Below are 18,219 nucleotides of genomic sequence, written 5' to 3' on the forward strand. Positions count from 1 at the left end.
TTTAAAATCTCTTTCGGTGCTTAATTCCTGGAGCATTACACGCAAATGTCTTCCACGGAGCGATTTAATCGAGGATACAAAGTTCCATTTATATTTAATGGAGATACAAAGCGTCCCTTCGTCTCGAGTATGTTGTACACGTATGTACGTTGAATAATGGATGTCGATCGAAAGAAAGAATGATAGAGGAAAGCAGGCGAAAGCAGCAACATCGTCCCCTGTATAGTACAGCCAAGAATTATGCGGAGCTTCGAAGCCCCGAGATAAAGAAGGAATATGTTAGAGAGAAATTGGACGATTGAAAGTTAAGGAAAATTAGTTTAGAACGTCGTAAAGTAGCAAAGTTTTCGAGGATCGTTGAAGCGTGGTTTCGGAGCGTAACGTCGATAGATTCGCGCGCGTTTCGATTGCAGAAAGTAATGAAGTGGCTGTCCTAGCCGGTGGGTTTCCAACGATACGTCACCGGCTGAACTTCCAGAATGGAAAGGCAACCGGCTGGAAAATTAGCAGAGAAAAGTGAAAAGGGGTAAGACCTGACGTCCGTATATTTTCTCTTGCCTACGCTGCTCAAGTGTATCCCTCTATTTTACACGCTTTTACTTTTCGAACCTACATATATACGCTTCTTTCGAATAATTTCTTCGCTTTCTTCTCGTTTCACTTTTTTCTACATAATCTCATTTTCCTATTTATAAATGCCCGCGAGTACTTTCACTCGACGCGTTCGTTAGCATAATTTCGACGAGATCGAAATTACCATAAAAAAGCTATACGTTTCGAAAAGTGGACGATACGTGTAAATTTGCGGAGGTTGCCAGGTGAAATAGAATTTACCGGTTGACGGAAGAATTTACGACGAATCGATTTTATGTTAACGGGATGTTCGTTAATACGCCGGTTAAATGGTAACAAACGGAAGGATTACCGGGATCCCTGGCGCGCTGTCTTTGTTTTCGCGATTTTAATCTCGAACATCTCGTTTTAATTAGGAAAAATGCCCGCTGTTGCTAACAAATTCTCGTTTATTCCGCCGCGGTCGTGGCACGGCTCGTTGTAACCTTATTAACAAGCGAGCTTGTGATTTTTTTCCAATTAAGCGTTTTAATTACAGGTTACCACAGGAGTGCCACATTTTTCCTTGTTTTTTCTTCGTTTTTTTTTTCCCCTCCTTTTTTCGTTAAAATCTCATTATGGGTTCTGTGGAGGGGAAAAAAAAGAGCGGCCGAAGGACGATAACAAATTGCGTAGCAAGACGTTTAGTTTATGTAAAACAAACGGGCGGACACGCATCTCGAACATTTATCATCTGGAAGTTCTAGTTGCAGTGGCTGACATTAAATCTGTCCTGTGCTTGCTCGTGGCAAGAATGCGAGATAGTTGTTGGTAGTACTCGCGGGTAAACCTCCCAAGAAAGTGTCTTTTCCTCCTGCGGTCGGTTTTCACAGAGGCGTACTTAAACTTTCGACGGCTTTAGTCATTTTTAATAGTTCCCCTTAAAAGCGCACTTTCATAATGGAAAGCTTCGGCTATCCTCGAGCTCAGAGTTCAGCTTGGAACCCGGCGGAAAGTCGAGAAGTCTCGAAAAATATGTTAAATTTACAGGAGTTATCTCTCGAGGCGTGGACGAAGGAATTAATCCGAGCCACGGTACCGACACGTTTCCTCGTTGCTTCCGAACGAGTTGATCGAATCGTTTGAATTTTAACGACAAACTGGAACACAGCCGAGAGTTTCTCAGGTGGCTGATTGCGAAATATCGAGGAGGAAGGGGGCTAATCTCGAGCAAGTTTGTTTAACGATCGGAAGTAGCGGTAGGATGCCCCCAGTTTCCTGATTCAGATAATATTTTAACTATCTCGGGTAAGGCGGCAGCTTTCTAAGGGTTGTCTTAATCACGGAAGATAAGATTCTCCGGCATTATTTCCGGTGACTCGATCTCATAAGTTTTCATCCGGAATTTTACCTCTGCTTTCCGTACTTATTATGCAGTTGTTTCGTGCAATTGTTTCCCGTCATTTTCGACGAGATTAATGTTCAAAGGAAAATACGATCGATGATCGAATCTTTTTCGTCGGAATACTTGAAGTAATAGGAGATTTCCAGCTTATTCGAGGGTATCAATGTTCGTGCGACTTGTCACCGATAAATGTAATTAGTGAATATCGAGGAGAGAGAGGTCGCCGATGAGCATGCGTTAGGATAAATTATGCTAACGCGTATTTCATCCTAATATTTCGTGGAACCACACGTGCAATTTGCATTCCGATCTAATTACCGTTCGATTTGCGAGGGCACAGCTTTCCGTGATGCCATCTCCATTCGCGTGCCATAACCACCGCGATATATCGCTCTTCTTCCCTTCGAATTCGTCCAGTGAAATTTAACCGGTGATTTTGAACGATCGACAAGTCGTGAAAATTCGTCGAAACAATTGTTCGATACTTTTGCCTTCAGAAAAATATTACTTCAGCCGTCGTACTTCCTGTACGACGAGGCGGAAAAAATAGCGAAGAAATACGATTGGAACGTGTCTGAATGGTGGTCGTATATCTATCTCGATTTATAGGGGACAGGTGGGAATAAGGAGGTAATGGGAATGGTACCGATTCGATGCTACAATTCCGACCGATAATCTCGTTAATGGCGTCCACGACTAGAATTCATAAAGGCCTTTAGGCCGAATAGGTTTACCGGCTACGAAACGAGCAATTTCGTCCAGGAAAATGAACGAGAATGTATCGAATCTCTCTAATACCGATTGAAAATTACGTTCTCTCCGAGATCTTACCTGTCTGCTAAATAAATCAAAAACCATCAAGACACGGTAAGAAGAATATCCCCCATGCGTCCTATCTACAAACGATTGCTCGCGATTCACGTTGCAACGAGCGGAAGAACTTAGAAGAACTACGGAAGATGCCTTAAAGGCTTCCTTGTACAATTGCGAATAATAATGAAAAAGCTTCGCCCCTCTCGTTCCCGATTTTCCTCAATTCGATATCAACCACTACTTATTTTACTCCGTGGTAAAACGCTTTAATTGCAACTGTTTCCACGGGTACCGCAGCTTCTCCCGTTGCTGAAACATTAATGCGCCGTTCACCACCGCTTCAGGCTTATTCCCGATGCAAAGTTAAGCTTCGGCTGGCGTGTGTACGGTTAACATCGAGCTCCTCTGTGTCCCGGGAAGAGAAATTGTTTGAAACCGCGGTGGAAAATAAAGAATAAATCGATCGACGAGAAAAGAAGAAATTAATCACGATGAGCCTAACGTTTGCGGTGTACCTTTTCCGTTCGGTGTCTTTGGCGAACCGAACATAATCGAAAGAAAGAAGAAGAAACATCGGGATCCTGATTCCTTTATCTCGGCAAAGGAAGGTTCCTTTCTTTAATTCAGCTTAGTCCGGAGACGTTATCAAAGCGGATCGTTAGGTTGGAAGAAAAGACGGGGGATTGTCTTGGAACAAGGGAAACGTCAGCTACTTATTATGGATTTTTCAACCGAGTTTTTTATCGAATTAACTTTTAAACCGGTCTGTACAATCTGACGAACAGGCATGTAAAAGAGCGACCGTGAAACCGAGTGGAATCGTCTCGGAGAAATTTCAATTCCACGGTAAGACAAATAGCGTGACGGTCGATCGAGCGAAACAATTATAATCTGTCCAGTTGTCTCTTATTCTTTCGTCTCCCCGGCCCTTTCTTTCCCCTCGACGATAATCTCCCTGAATTTTTCCCGTGAGAAAATACTTGGGAGGACGAAAGTTCCCTGACGAACTGTGCCACGTTTCACCGAAGAAAATCACCTTTTTTCAAATATTTTCATAGTAAACCTCTTTTACCTTGAACTTTTCGCAGGGAATTCTTATCTAGATATCGCGAACAATCGAACGACAGTTTCGCCTCGTTAATTCGGAGATGGGATATTTTTTGGATCGTTCGTTTGTTCTCGCTGAGATTAAACTTTCGGGAGAAAATGGTAGAATTTGATTACCCGGTAAATACAGGATTATTCGAGAATCCGTTGTCTATAAATTATGGTTGACAGAGGCGACCGAGAGGTGAGGAGAGACAGCGAGGTCGCGGTAAGATCTGCCGTTTAAGCACATTTAATCAAATAAACTCGGGCATAGGAAACTTCCAGCTTTAATTACGAACTCACCGATGAGACGAATCTGAATCGAGATATCGGAGAGAGAGAGCGCATCTTGAAATAACGATCTCGACGCCGTTGCGACGATCGTGAAAATATGTTGCGATACGCTTCTCAATGGAAAAAGTTTAATCCGCTGAAAGTGGTTTATCCGCGGCATCAAAATCGCATTTGGAACGATGAAATAATTCCTTCATAACGGTTTTCATGCTTGTAAATGGATTAGGAAGAAAATTCTCGTGAAAATTCAAAGAGAGAGAGAGAGAGAGAGAGAGGAAATAACACGGTGCAATGATCCGTTGCTTCTTATACTCTTTGGGATACGAATTAATTAAAAGTTTACGGTAAACATTACTCAGCTGGTTGGGGTGAATTACCGGAGAAAATTTATCTTATTTGCACAGAGCTAATTACCGCTTCGAACCCTCGCAAATTTCTATGCTCCAAATCTCCATTTATGACGTATTCACGGTTTTCTTAACTTTGACGTTACAGGACTTTCTTCGTTTATTAAATGAAATTTAGGAAAATTTAGTAAGATCGAGCGTTCCACGGAGGATGAGAAATTAATTAAATCACCGCTTATGACGTGTTTCACGAATTTCTCAACTTCGACGTTACAGGACTTTCTTTTATCGTTAAACGAAATTCGTAGAAATTCACAGGTGTTTTGTAAAGTTGCGCGTTCCACGGAGGATCGAAAAAACGAACGAATCAGCGTTCAGAACGATGTTTGCGAGCAAGGGAGAAATTGTAATTCGCTGGAGAGAAACAAGCTGTGCGGAGCATGTAACATCGGCTTATAACCTGTTCGATTTGGAACGTTTGATGAACGTTTGATGCGACTGATAGGCAAATGATTAGCCGAACGCGGACATTTCGATAACAATCGATCTGCGTCATAGTCCCTCCGGTTACGGCGTTCGTCAATCCTCCACCTAACAATGCTCGTGTTTCGTGTTTACCCTCAGGTATTTATACAATATGGTACATACGTGCTTGTTTATGATAAATAACGATAACGACACTCGAGGATTTTTCTACTATTTTTCCGAAAGAGACCGGTGACCGACGAATAGGAAAATCGAGGGAGACAAAGAACGTCGAGAGAATAGAGAGAGAGAGTTCAGTCTGAATTCCGTGATTTCGATGGATTCGTCGGCGCAACTCTCGTGGCTATTCCCATAAATTGCTTCGTTAAATTGGCATGTTTAATTCGAGACAAGTTTATGCCGTTTAATTAAACGACAAACAATTGAACGAACGACAGGGGAGGTCAGAAATCCTTTTGTTTCCAGTTTAACCGGTTACGTAGTTCTCCCTATATGTATACATACATAAATCATTGTATTCCGTGTGCAGTTTGCTCGTTAAAATAGCACCGTGTTCTTAATGCGCTACGTGCCAGTGATTAATTAGAGACATCCGTCCTCTGCAACAATATAAACTTTGAAATATTCACCTATTCTATTAGAGTTTGCGGCACTGTGCGAATGCGAGATGTCGAAAACAGCGATACGTCATACATATCCATGTACCTGTATCGCGGATATTCGACCGTTCCTCCTCCTCCCCGCCTCTGTAAGACTCCTGGAAATTCCGATTTATATGGAAAATTCGCGTATGGATCCTCGGTTGAACGGGACCAGAACCTGGTTTTCGATCAATCTCCACCAACAGTCGAGACGAAGTGCGCGTAAAGGAGGAAACGAGCGCGCTTTCCAACGGGTGGAAAAATTTTTCCAACGGGGATGAAACAAATTTCCGTCGTGAAAGGTACGCGAGATAGGAGGAACATCGAGGCGGGCGCAGTTGGACGAGGCGAAAAAAAAAGGAGAAAAAAAGAAAGTTCCGTTCTATCCAGCCGTCCTAATTAAATCCCGTTTATCCTGATTGCGACAGATGAGACGAAGAGGGGAGGTGGGTGAAAAAAGGGCGTAGGATTCGAATCATCGGAAAATTCGCGAGGCTATTCGTAAACGATTCGATTCGTGGACAGAATTCGCCGTTATCAGGCAAATTCCACGTTCCATCTACTTCGATCGCCTTCCAAGTAGAATGAATTTAAGCGAGCGAGAATGTCAACCCTGATTTACGAGCTGATCGGATCCTGATTTCGCGGTACCGATAAATATCCCGGTAAACGACTTGCTCCTCTCCACTGGATAGGAAAATTCGCACGCACACCTCCTTCTGAGAGTTTGAAATATCGCTTGCTGTGCTTGCACCTTGCCGACTAATCCACGTAGAGGTTCCAACGAACGTTTCACTTCTCTTCGACACCGTCGAAATTACAAAAATGTTCCTCCGAGACTTTCGATTGTTAATTCTTGATTAATCCCAGAGCGTAATTACCGTCGATTGTAAAAGCAGGAGTTGCTAATTGGGAATGCTAAACCTTTCAAGGGAGGCAGAACGAAGAATTGGGAGGAAAAGCCTCTGGCGGAATAATTGAATTTTACTAATCCGCGAGGATATGTTCACGATCTATTGGTAAATTGTGAAATAAAATAATCGAACAGATATCTACGAAATAAGTTCACAGGACCCCTTGGAAAAGGCAACCCTCGTTACGATCTGACAACGAGAGGTCAAAGCCTTGTGCTTTGCCATTTTCTGCCAAGCTTCGATCCCTTTTCGTCTACCACAAAAAGATCCTTCGTTTCCTTTGTGAATTTCGAGAGAACCGAGATACACGATACTACGAATATTTCACTTTTCTCTAATTGAAAAATGAAGATTCAACAGACGGCAAGGAAACGCGTCGATTCCGAGCAATTAACGCGTTAACAGAGGTACTGTCCGGAACTTTCGTTTCATCGATTGAAACCATATCGAGGGTTGAATAGAATTCGATATGTAATTCGCAAGGAGCGCAAATTACTCGGCCCTCTTACCCCTATTGCAAGCTGCTCGGATCACGGACGGTTCATTAAGGCAGCATAAAAGCCGAGGGAAAAGGAGAACATCGAGAGAGGCTACCAGTTCGATTCGAATTTCGCCGAAGAAAACTGATGGAAAGAGCGGTACGCGATGAAACCGGGATTCGTGATCGCCGTAATGGCAAATTTCTCAAGATGCGACATGAATAGGATAATACCGTTGATCAATCAGTTGATTTTGTCGTTGTTCTTCGTTACGAAGAATATATCTAAAATTTCACCCCCCGTTGACGAACGAACAAGTAGATATTTCGAGAAATAGTCGTACTTTTGTAGTAATCATTTGTGGTTGGTGATCAAACACGGTGTCAAAAAGATTCTCGGTCAGAGAACGACGGTCAGGACACAAAGGCTGACAAAGAGAATCTGCCGAGGGTCCTCGATTGACGGAGTTCTCAATAGTATCAATGATCGAGGCGTACGTTCGATCGAACATGACGGGCTTGTACTTGATATTAGAGCGCACAGAACGGTGTGTAACAGTGGGCTTTAGTTCGAGGGTTCAATGGCTATCTCGAACTTAGTGCTCTCGCCACCGATCGAAGATCCATCGATCTGATCACTGTTACAGAATTTCGCATATGTAGAGGTCGTCGAAGTTAAACGGAGCTATCGATATCGGGTCGTCAATTGTAATTGAAAATTTCATTGGATAACGTTAAATCGAACAAATTATTACCATCCTTGGATGCCAGTTTTATCATTTCGTTGCTTACAAATTACTCGACATCTGTACGGTTTAATTAGGTATACGTGTGTGCCGCGAGGATCTTGAAAATTATCATGCAGCATTCGGTGCAACACATAAAGCTTCGACTCGTAAGAGTAGTTTATCGAGTCTTGATCGATAAACTTCCGCGAAATCTCGGAATTCGTGCATGGAGTGTACATTGAACGAGGATTAGGTGAATTTTTAATTAGTAGATAAAGGAGAGACGGTAGCGGGATGGAAGTACGAGGCGAAATGAAATTTTAGAATCGTTCGTTGCTATAATTAATATCGTTGAATGCGTAATTTGAGAGTCGTTTGCTGGAGATACACACGTTCGATATCGGGACGATAACGAACGGTGTAGAGAAGAAATTCGTTCCAACGTTTATTCGTTAAATTGTTGTAGCGAATTTATCGAACGGCCGCCGTATAATAAGGAAATCATCCAAGTTAAAACTGACTTCTCTTTATTTCTCTCGGTGCGAGGTATCCTCGACTGTTTGCTCCGTACCGTCAAAAGATCGTCACGTAACTTGCGTATATGATAAAGAAACGTATTATCACGTGGTCGATCGAAAAGTTTTCGGGGAGCCATACGAGTTAATTAGGATTATCCACTGTGGCGATTCAATACCGGAAGCCTTACTCGGCTTATACATCCGAGCAAGAGTTTGTCGGTCTTAAGACTAGGTGTACACTCGGGTAATCCGACATCGATCTAGCTAACGTAGATTGCTTATTAACTCTCCTAAATAGGTATCAACTATTTGTCAGAGAGTGTTCGTGAAGATTCTCTTAAAAATTGACGTTCCAGTGTCGAATGCACGAAGGTAAATAGACGTGGCGAGAGATGTGTGCTTTATTAAGCAGCGTGGGAAGGAAGAATGGAGTCCCGATGCAAAGCTAACTCGAACCTAACCTAGATTTAACCTAGATCTAGCCTAAACAGCGAGGTCCCCGCGAAGATACGAATGGAAATGTGTATGAGACGGCGACGAAGCGAGAAAGAGAGATAGAGCAGAGTATAACGTGTATCGTTCTACTTGTCGCTCAAGTTATTACGCGAAGATTTTCTCAACAAGGTGATAAGGCTGTAATTAAGAAGGCTTATCGAGAAATTTTGTTGGAAAATCTCGATCCATCATCGTGGCTAATCGACAGCTAAATCACGGCCTTAACGTGCAACAGGCATAGACCTCAGAAAGCTCTCTGCTGCTCCTCTAACCGGAAGTAGTTTGCGTGCAATCCCTGCCCAGACAGATAAACTATCAGATTATACGAGATAATTGGACTTACAGGTCGTTACCGAAATGGCAAATCCTCTCCGATGGGAAGAAACTCAAGGCCATCGATCTCGTCCTCCATTATCTCCGTTTATGGACACTTTGCAATTTTCGAATTCTACTTAACGTTGCTGTCGGCTCCGAATAAATCGAAGACGAAATGCGAAGGTTCGGGGAAGGCAATGGTTATTGGGGTGCGTAGGGTAGGCCCTTCTTCCCAAGTCAGCATGCTCCATAAAAATATATCGAGGAGGTGCTTTGTAATTATTACAAAGAGATTGTTTCCTGTTCCGGGATAAGGGTGGTATTCGAACCCTCGAAAAATAGAGGATCCGGTTTTAAGAAAGTGGAGTTTGCTCGGTTAGCTTTATAGCCCTCTACGGCTTTCCTCCAAATTGTTTCGATCGGAATTAGATAGGGAAATGTTGCTTTTCACTCTCCAGAATTCTTTCACTCGTGTATTCGCGTGTCTAAATCGGCTGATTCACGATCGATAGTTGGATTCTTCGTCGATGATCGAAAGGTTCGTACTACGACGGACTGCGGCTCGATTTTCATTCCGATCCACCTTGAATTCTCTTTTTCATCCGGATTTTTCTATTCTTCGAGGGTCGGATCCATCGATATCTCGCTTCTTTTATATCGAGCACGGTTTTCCGTAAAACTCTTCTCTTCCCTTTAACAGAATTTCTATATCGTTCTAGAAATCTTTCGATTTCGAACAGCTCGAGAGATATTTAAGTGAAAGTTCGACGAGAGATATCGTTGAAAAAATAGTATTCGAATGAAATTTTCGTCGATTCCGGTGATCCCAGGGTTCAATTTGGAAGAGGCGAGGTGGCGAGAAATAATCGGGCCAGGAATAACACTTCACCCTCTTGGAAGGCTTGGAAGCTCAGCCATCGTTAGATCCTCGAAAATATTTCCATTCTGACGAAGCGGAATCTCCCTCTGTACTTTATAGCGTTCCCGTAGCTTCTTCGAAATCGAATAGGTCGGGTAAATCAGATTTATATCGACGAGGTCAGCCTGCGATTTTCTCCTCTTTCAATCTTCCATTGGAATATGACATTTTTCTTCCTCCTCTTCTGAAACGTCGCTCGAAAGCCCGACGTCGATAACACGGTTAGTCGATGAAAATCCTTCGGGTAGAATGAAATTCTCGTGAAATCTTTCACTAAACAACTATCGAAAGATAGCTCGAAGAAGCACAACACTCGTAAAAATCTTGAAAGCTTGGAACAACGTTGTAGAAGTTAGCCAGATGGGAATATACATCGGTGGTTGGTCCAAGTATCCATCAAGGAGCACTCTAGAGCGAACAAACTTTCCTCGATCTCGATCCAATCGCGAAACAATATCCGGCAGCTCCGTGAAAGTTTGCAGATCGAAGTGGCCGTGTTACTTACCGCGAGGCGAAAAACTCGATAAGATTTGTGCATCCCTACTCGAGTGAATCGGCTGGAAATGGAAATGCCTCGTGGACGATGAAACTTCGCGGAGGACCGCTTCTTTAAACGTTTCTTTTCCTTCACTCTTCCGGCAGACTGATTCGTCGGACTCCAGTCACGATTTTTCAAAGTCTCCGCGCTTCTCGCACAGCACAGGCTTCGCCTTTCATAACACTTCCCTTTTCATCGCCTCGCTGCGAAATTGAGTTCCCGCCGCCGAGATGGCATTCATTTTCCGTGCACAGCCCTTCTTCCTCGCACGTTGCTTGCTGTCAAGGCACCTTTAATATATCAGACGACTTGATGGCTGCCGCCTTTTCGAATCGACGCGAATTGTGGAAATCTCGATAAGATTGCCACCCTCGAAGAAATTGCAAAAATACATATATGTATATAGAAAAACGTGAAGAGGAAACGATCACTAGAGTGAAAATGGTAATGGAACGAATAGGTCGGGGGAATAAATTAGCGTAATTAAGAGAATAACGATCGAGAACCTGTTGCGAGCCTGTTTAACGTTTGTTAAATATCACCGTGGAATTAAGGTGGAAAAGTTGGTGAAAATCGATCGATCGAGGGGAGTGTTTGTTTCAAAAGGCGCGAATAAGAGAGACAATGAAGACACTGTCAAAGGGTTAGTCGGTGGAGGATCAAAGTATCGTGGATAAGAAGCAGGGTATATATACGGGGTAGAGGCTTGAATATGCATAAAGCTTAATCTTCACTTGCGAAAATTGAAATTTTCGCCGGCGGGAGATCCGTGTCACGCTTCGCCGGCCTGGAAAAGATTAATTCACGATCGACGAGACTATCAATTACGCGGGCAAACAAAGCGTCCGTCGTAAGTGAATCGAGAAATAAAGTTTGTTTGCACGGTGTAAAATCACTTTACGCGTTCCTCCGGCGGAAGCCAATGGGGTGCGCGTTGTCGCAACATTCCCCGTCCCCGTGTACACGGGCTCCTCGTAAAAGAGAAGGCAACGGAGTCGTTAAAAAAAAAAAAACAAAGAAAAAAAATGTTCAATCGGACGAGAGTAGCGATAGTAGTAGTATGTCACTGAGAAAACAACAACAGCTTCGTGTCACCATCAGCACTACGAGAGATAGACGAAAGTTTTATCTCTTATACACACGGCACTCGAAGAAGACGCGAGAAGAGCAACGGAGAATCGACGCGCGTCAGCCAGAGCCTCTCCGGGGTGATCCTTGGTTATTTCACTCGATCGTGCGTTCATGATACTCCTTTCCGACGGATGCTCGAGTGTCTCGTTAATCGCCGTTCGTCGAGAGATAGAGAGAGCATGAAAGGGTTACGTACGGTTACGAGGGAGCATAAAAACACTGAGATAGTAAAAGACACGAGAAACAACGAAAACGAGAGGTAATTAGTTAATCATGCTTTTCATCTATGTACATATATATATATATATATGTATATCGTGCTATGATGAGTTGGGTAATAATTGAAAAAGTAAGGTCGAGCAACGTGAAGAAAGTGCTTAATCGAGCACTGTTCCTTGTCATGCACGAGGGGGGTGACTGCGAGAGAAAGAGAGACAGACACGATTAATCATTTAGGAATATTGTACGTCTAGATGTATGTATATATATATGTAATATATATATAGTCACGAATTTTCGGCGGTCCCGGTTTGTAGTCGAGAGCGTGCTGTGATGTTTCTGGGTAACTTCGTAGCTCACCTGGGGTAGAATCATGACGTGCGGCAGCTGGCGCGCCTCGCCGCGCACTGACTCTTCCGCACCCCGAGCACAGCCTCCTCTCACCCCTCCCCGAGTTCCCTCCACCTAGTCCCCTCCAACCCTCTCCTCTCTCTCTCTCTCTCTCTCTCTCCCCCTGTCAGCATCCACCACCCTCTTTTCTTTGCCCGATTCTCTACCCTCTGTTAGCCCTGTTGCCTCGAAAAAAGAACCAGGCGAATCGGGCAACCGCGTGTTCGACAACGATTCCCATTCTCCCGCAATTTAGATTACTCTCTTAGCTTATTTATTCCGAGCAGCCGGTGCTCGTTACTTTTGATGCTGCTTCTTCGTCGGCGGACACTAACGAGGAATTTTGCATTTTCTCCCCTCTTGCACGCGAGGGGAAAACTCACCCGCTTCGTGACGTCTGACGTTGCTCTTCCGTTTTCGCCGCGATTAAAAAGAAAAAGCGTCTCGGTATATGGAGTGGTTCAATTACTTATTACGAACCGATTCTCCGAGAGTTTGCACCGCGGACCTCGTGGTATCGATTGACGGTGCTGCTCCGGTAGCTGCTACATTTTGTCATTTTCAGAACAACGATCGCTGTTGTTCGTTTTACCTACCGACAAGCAAACTAACGCCGCAGATTGATGTATAATCGTGTCGCGTTTAATCCCCCTGGATTTAATTAACTCGCGGAATATTAAGCTGTTAACCGGAAGAGACCAGACAACTCCGTCTTATTCGAAAGATTTCGTTTCTCTAGCCGCGGTGAACAGGTGGAGGAATTAAGGAGATTTTAAGGCGAACTTGCCTCGTGAATTATTCGAAGGCTATTATTCGCGGAGGATCACGTACAGTTACACACAGGGGGTTCGTTAACTGGCTTCGTTTGATTCTTCTTCCCCTTCCCGTTCGCTTCCGATACATCGAAGTGTGCGGCGTACAAACAACCCCCCGCAGGCGTAAGCGTGGCTCGATCGCGCTCCCTTTTCAGTAAACACAACGCGAGCCCAAATTATCGAGTTTCCTACTATTGCCGTTAATTTATTTGAATTTCATTTGTTATCGTCGCGCATACCGAATCGCGATATTCATTTTACGAAAATTGTTTCACGCATGGGAATCACAAAGCTCGAACGGCACCTTTGCATACATTTGCTCCACTTTACGTGTACGTATAATTAACTTTGCTACCCAACATTCCCACCTGCCATTCGGTAATCTATTTCTCCGATCAACTATCGGATTTATCGTTCGAAAGGGAATCACAGAGGGAACCTACGATGAAAGACAATCTTCGTCCTTATCGACGTTCGTATCGATGTGTACGTGTTTCCGTTCGAGCTGCGAGAAACGCGAGGACGCGAATGTTGACAACTGTTAGATTCCTCTGTTTACAACATTGAATACAGACGAGACAAGCCTCGACCTTCGTGGATTTTTGCTCGTCGAACGCGTTCCTGGCGATGCCAGTCGATCGTTAACTGCCGGATTGTCAACGTCTTCGCGTTCGTTTGTTCCGACAAATCCGTGTAAAATACGTGTACCAGTGTGTCGTTGGTGCAGCGACGAGTACACAAAGCTCGTGCTTCGATCTCTAATTGACCTTTTTCTCAACCATACATCATCGTTTCACCGAGCAACGTCCGAGAAAAGGAAGCTGATAGCAGAGGGAGAGACAACGTTTCTCCTCTTATACACACTATCCCTAATTGAATTGCGCAGAAGTGAAATAGAACGAGCTGAACGTTAGTACGCTTCTTGTGTCGTGGAATTTACGTTGCTTTGTCCTTCTCCTTTGTGATTTACCGAAAGGTCGCAGTTCCCCTTGTAAGTTTAAGGCTCGATACTTAGTATGTATACTTATTGTTAGTTGCGTGCGTCTCGCCCGAACAATTTGAGATTCGGCGAGAATGGAAGAGAAACAGCGAGCGATAAACATTTGTACGAGCATGGAGGGGGAGTTGGCAGGGTAATTTTTTTGCCCACGCTATCGTGGTCGAACGTGTGTACGCTTTTGCGCGTGTGTTTGAGTCTGTGAAATTGTGAATCAGCGTCGACCGCTTGTCACGCTATGAATAAATATGGAAACGTATTTCTCCTGTATCGACATGTATTTGCTCTTAAGAGATGGACGTTTCAGCGAGGAATTCGTTCACGAACCGTGGGGGTAATTTTACGAAAGTTATTCGATACTTGGAGTGTGTCCCCCATCGATCTCTCTTTTTTCATTTCATTCGTTCGAACCATCGATCAAATACTTCACACGTCCTAATCCGTAATCTTAAAATCCGCAGGCAAGGACACCGTGTGTGTGTGTGTGTGTGTGTGTGTGTGTGTGTGTAATTAAGAAACGAAAGGGGCGACGAAATTGAGCGAGATGGCCGAGGGTGAACGCGTTTCAGGTCACGTGTGACACAGGCGCGTTAATGAATCTTTTTTTAAGACAGCTTTTTTTATAACGAAGATTCCAGCTACGCGACTCTCCAACTTTGCTAATTTTACGCGAACAACCAAGAACCTATAGATACCTCTGTTTCCTGGTCGAAAGTCGGTATTTCGTTGGTCTAAAAATGCCGTCGGCAGAATTAAAAATAAGACGAAGAAAGACGATCGATCGGCACAAAGGTACGGGAGGTTTTTACCTCCTTTCTGTTCGATTAAACGATAAACCGGAGGAGGGTAAATCGAGATTAAGAGCTGTCGGATACTGTCGATATCGTTGCTAACGAATCTTACGAGAAACTGACTAGTGACCCCTGCCGGATACTTGGCGGAAGTTTTCTCCGCCGAAAATTAACGCCGCTTCGGGGTTGAGAACGTCGTATCCGAACTGACGCGAAAGTCCGCGAGGAAAAAGAGAAAAAAAAGTGGAAGAAACGTCGGTCTTGCCCAGAGACGGCGTCCTCCTCGAGTTTCTTAATTTTTTCGCCCGGTGTTCGCGGCAGAGAGAAAAGAAAGCTGGGAAATTCAACGGAACTCCCTTTCCAATCTTCCTACGCGAAATATCGCGGTGAAATGACAGAAATTGCGGTCGGATTAGAGGGAGGCATTCTCATCGAAATACCCGGTGTTCGCGGCAGAGAGAAAAGAAAGCTGGGAATTTCAACGGAACTCCCTTTCCAATCTTCCTACCTGAAATATCGCGGTGAAATGACAGAAATTGCGGTCGGATTAGAGGGAGGCATTCTCATCGAAATACTTGGTCACCGTATCTGCGGTATTGCTGCGGGGAAAGGTCAAGCGGATGCCAAGTTGAAAAAAAATATAGGACGAAGGAGAATTTCCCTTCGTTTCCAATTTTTTTCACGAAATAAGACTAAACTGTCTTCCCACGTGGTAGTTTCCGCCCCCGGGGTATTATTCTTCAACTGGGAGATAAAAATTTACGTGCTCTTTCAGCTGAACGTGTCAAGCTTGTAACATAATGAGAATTCTTCGTTTCTCTCGACCTCTGATCGCCCGCGTGTTTTACTTTCATCATGGAACAAATGAAAAGGAAACGAACAAAAGTATCGCGATGAGATATAAGATCTGCTCTTGATTTGAAATGAAATCTAGTATTTAGCGAAACGGGGAGAAGCAAAGAGGAGAGAGAGAAAGAGGAATGCGTCGAACCTGTTGCACCTCTCTAAAAGAAGTGAGAACCACTGACGTGTAGTCGATGCACATTTCTTGACACTCTGGCCCTTTATATTCGCCGAGACAGTCAGAAATCCCCTGGAAAATTTGTCCCCTGTTATTGCCACGGTAGATCTACTTTCCGCATCGACCACCTTGTAATTCTACCGGTACGCAGCCTGTGTTTTCACGTTGGACGATGATAAATAGCGTGTTATTCGAACGCGAGGGAAAGCTCCTATCGCGCGATATTCTCGCTTTTCCCGCCGAGAAAAGACTGCATCCTGATAAATAAAGGTCCCCGGGTGAAATGCGACTTTTATCGCGGCAATGTAGAAGGAAGGGAATCACTTTTGTTACATCTTCTCTCGATCAAAGGTATTCGATCGATCCGCGAACGCACTTCTAGACAGGGAAGCTCGATAAAATTTCAATTGTGCTTTCACGCATCTGCGAGATTTATGAGTCGAGTTGTAACAGACTGCTTCTCCTTCTTCCACGGGAAATTGCTTTTCCACTTTCCAAATAGATCTCTTTCTTTATTATTTCAAATATCGAGGAAAATTTTAGACAATGTCTACCCGGGAGCACGGTGGCAGCGGCAAATTTTCGCGAATCCTGTTAGCCGCTGTTTGGTAACTTGAAAATGTCGTTATACAGTTGTTAACTTGCTCGTACGTTCTCGCCATAAATGCGACTGTCGAGATAATCCTATCTTCCACATGGGTCTCCGGTTAATCGTGCAACATTTCACCCTAATCAGCGCTAGCGTTCTAAAAATACAGATCGATAAGCGTCGCACTAATTGTTAATTAAACATTTCGGGAACGGGTGAAACTTTTCGCTCGGTTGCTAGATTGCAGCCTTAAAGTTTCAGATTTTAATGGACTTTCGTCCGGTTGCTCGAAATTCCGCTCTGGTACGTTTTTCGAGGTGCACTGATAAAAGATGGCGGACCGTGTGTGCAGATAATCAGTTTATCCAGGCGTACTTGCCCTATTTCGCATATTATGACCGGCTGTATGCCCGACAGGGAACCCCTTATCTGCGAACCCGTCACCCGTTGAATTTCACCGCGACTAATTCAACCCCTCGCGCCCCCCCGTCGTTTTCCTATCTCGCCGTTATCTCGCTTTAATCCTGTCTCTGAAATTCGATAAAAACGGAATTGCTCTTTCTTCGTCCTTTTTTCTTTCCTTCCTTTGACCACCTTTCCGGGATAGCAACGACGAGTTATCGATATTTTCGGAAATTTTAACGTTAATTATAACGGTAATCGCGTGGAATTTAGTCGAAAGTGGAATTGGCACGAGTGGTGTATGACAATCGGTCGAACGTACACCGCGCAAAGTGATTTTCATTATTTGATCGTCGGTAGAGAGGCTCGAATCGATATTACGTTTAACCAGTTAGATAGGGGTTAACAAGGGTAAACGAGATTTCGTCCATCGGTCGAAACAGCTGTGAAAGTTTCGCTAGATAGATTTCGCAGTAGAGTCGGTGAGAATAAAGTGAAACAACGACGAGAGGATTGGAATCGTTGGAAAGTACTTTAAAGCACGACACGTGGATCATTTTACGCGTATCCTCGTTCAAATCGAATTTCCGTCTGCGAAATTGCATCGCAAGAAACGCGATGAGTAGGTGTAAAGTGTGCGGAAAAGAGCATGAAAGTAGAATAATGCTCGTTGAATACCAAGGACCAACGGTTAAGGTTCGTAAGCTTTTATCGAATCTCCTCGCGTTATCTGTCGTACATCCTTGAAATTTGACAATACTGAGAAGACAAGCGCTCGAGGTCTTCAACTCTCGAAACAGCCAGTCGTAATTCCTCGGTGCTACAAATTACCAGATTAATTTTACTCCCGCTAGAGACTCGTTTCGACTTTCTCGCAATAAGATAGCATCGTTGCGTGAAAAGCACGGCTAACTTGCAATTCTCAGGGTCTTGTCGGGGTAAAAAATACCCGCGATATCTGGAACGATTCCGCTTTATTTTTTACCTCGCGAAAAGGATAGATTGTCTTAATCGACCAATTACCAGTGCATTTATGTTTAAGTATGAGATAAGAATGTTTGACCCGAGTGACAGTTTTTCTGAAAGAAAATGCACGCGTGATAAGAGCGATGTCGTGATAAAAAATTGGTACATGGCAAGAGTGTGTGAAAGAGTGCACGAATCTGTGATGAGTATGAAAAGAGAAGAGCGAAGTAGGAAGGAGGAAGCTGCAAGACTGCGTTACAGATTTTTTCAAAATTTTTCTCTATACTTACTTATACAATTAACAAACGTTAATCCAAAAACGTCACAGTAGATAGTAAGATAAGTTGGTAAAAAAGAAGGAAGAAG

The 18,219-nt window shown here is 43.8% G+C and overlaps 1 protein-coding gene across 1 annotated transcript in view; it reads right to left on the reverse strand.

Annotated features, from left to right (window-relative positions):
• The window catches only part of LOC108577916 (dopamine receptor 1-like), a 31,620-nt gene extending 19,345 nt beyond the window's left edge, over window positions 1-12,275 (reverse strand). The window contains exon 1 of the mRNA XM_017941147.1: window positions 12,243-12,275. Within this exon, the coding sequence (XP_017796636.1) occupies window positions 12,243-12,257 (15 nt within the window). The 5' untranslated portion in view covers window positions 12,258-12,275. The remainder of the gene's footprint in view (window positions 1-12,242) is intronic.
• Between the last annotated feature and the right edge of the window lie 5,944 nt (window positions 12,276-18,219).

This window comes from Habropoda laboriosa, unplaced genomic scaffold, assembly GCF_001263275.1.
Source record: "Habropoda laboriosa isolate 0110345459 unplaced genomic scaffold, ASM126327v1 scaffold801, whole genome shotgun sequence".
In the NCBI taxonomy this organism is placed as follows: domain Eukaryota; kingdom Metazoa; phylum Arthropoda; class Insecta; order Hymenoptera; family Apidae; genus Habropoda; species Habropoda laboriosa.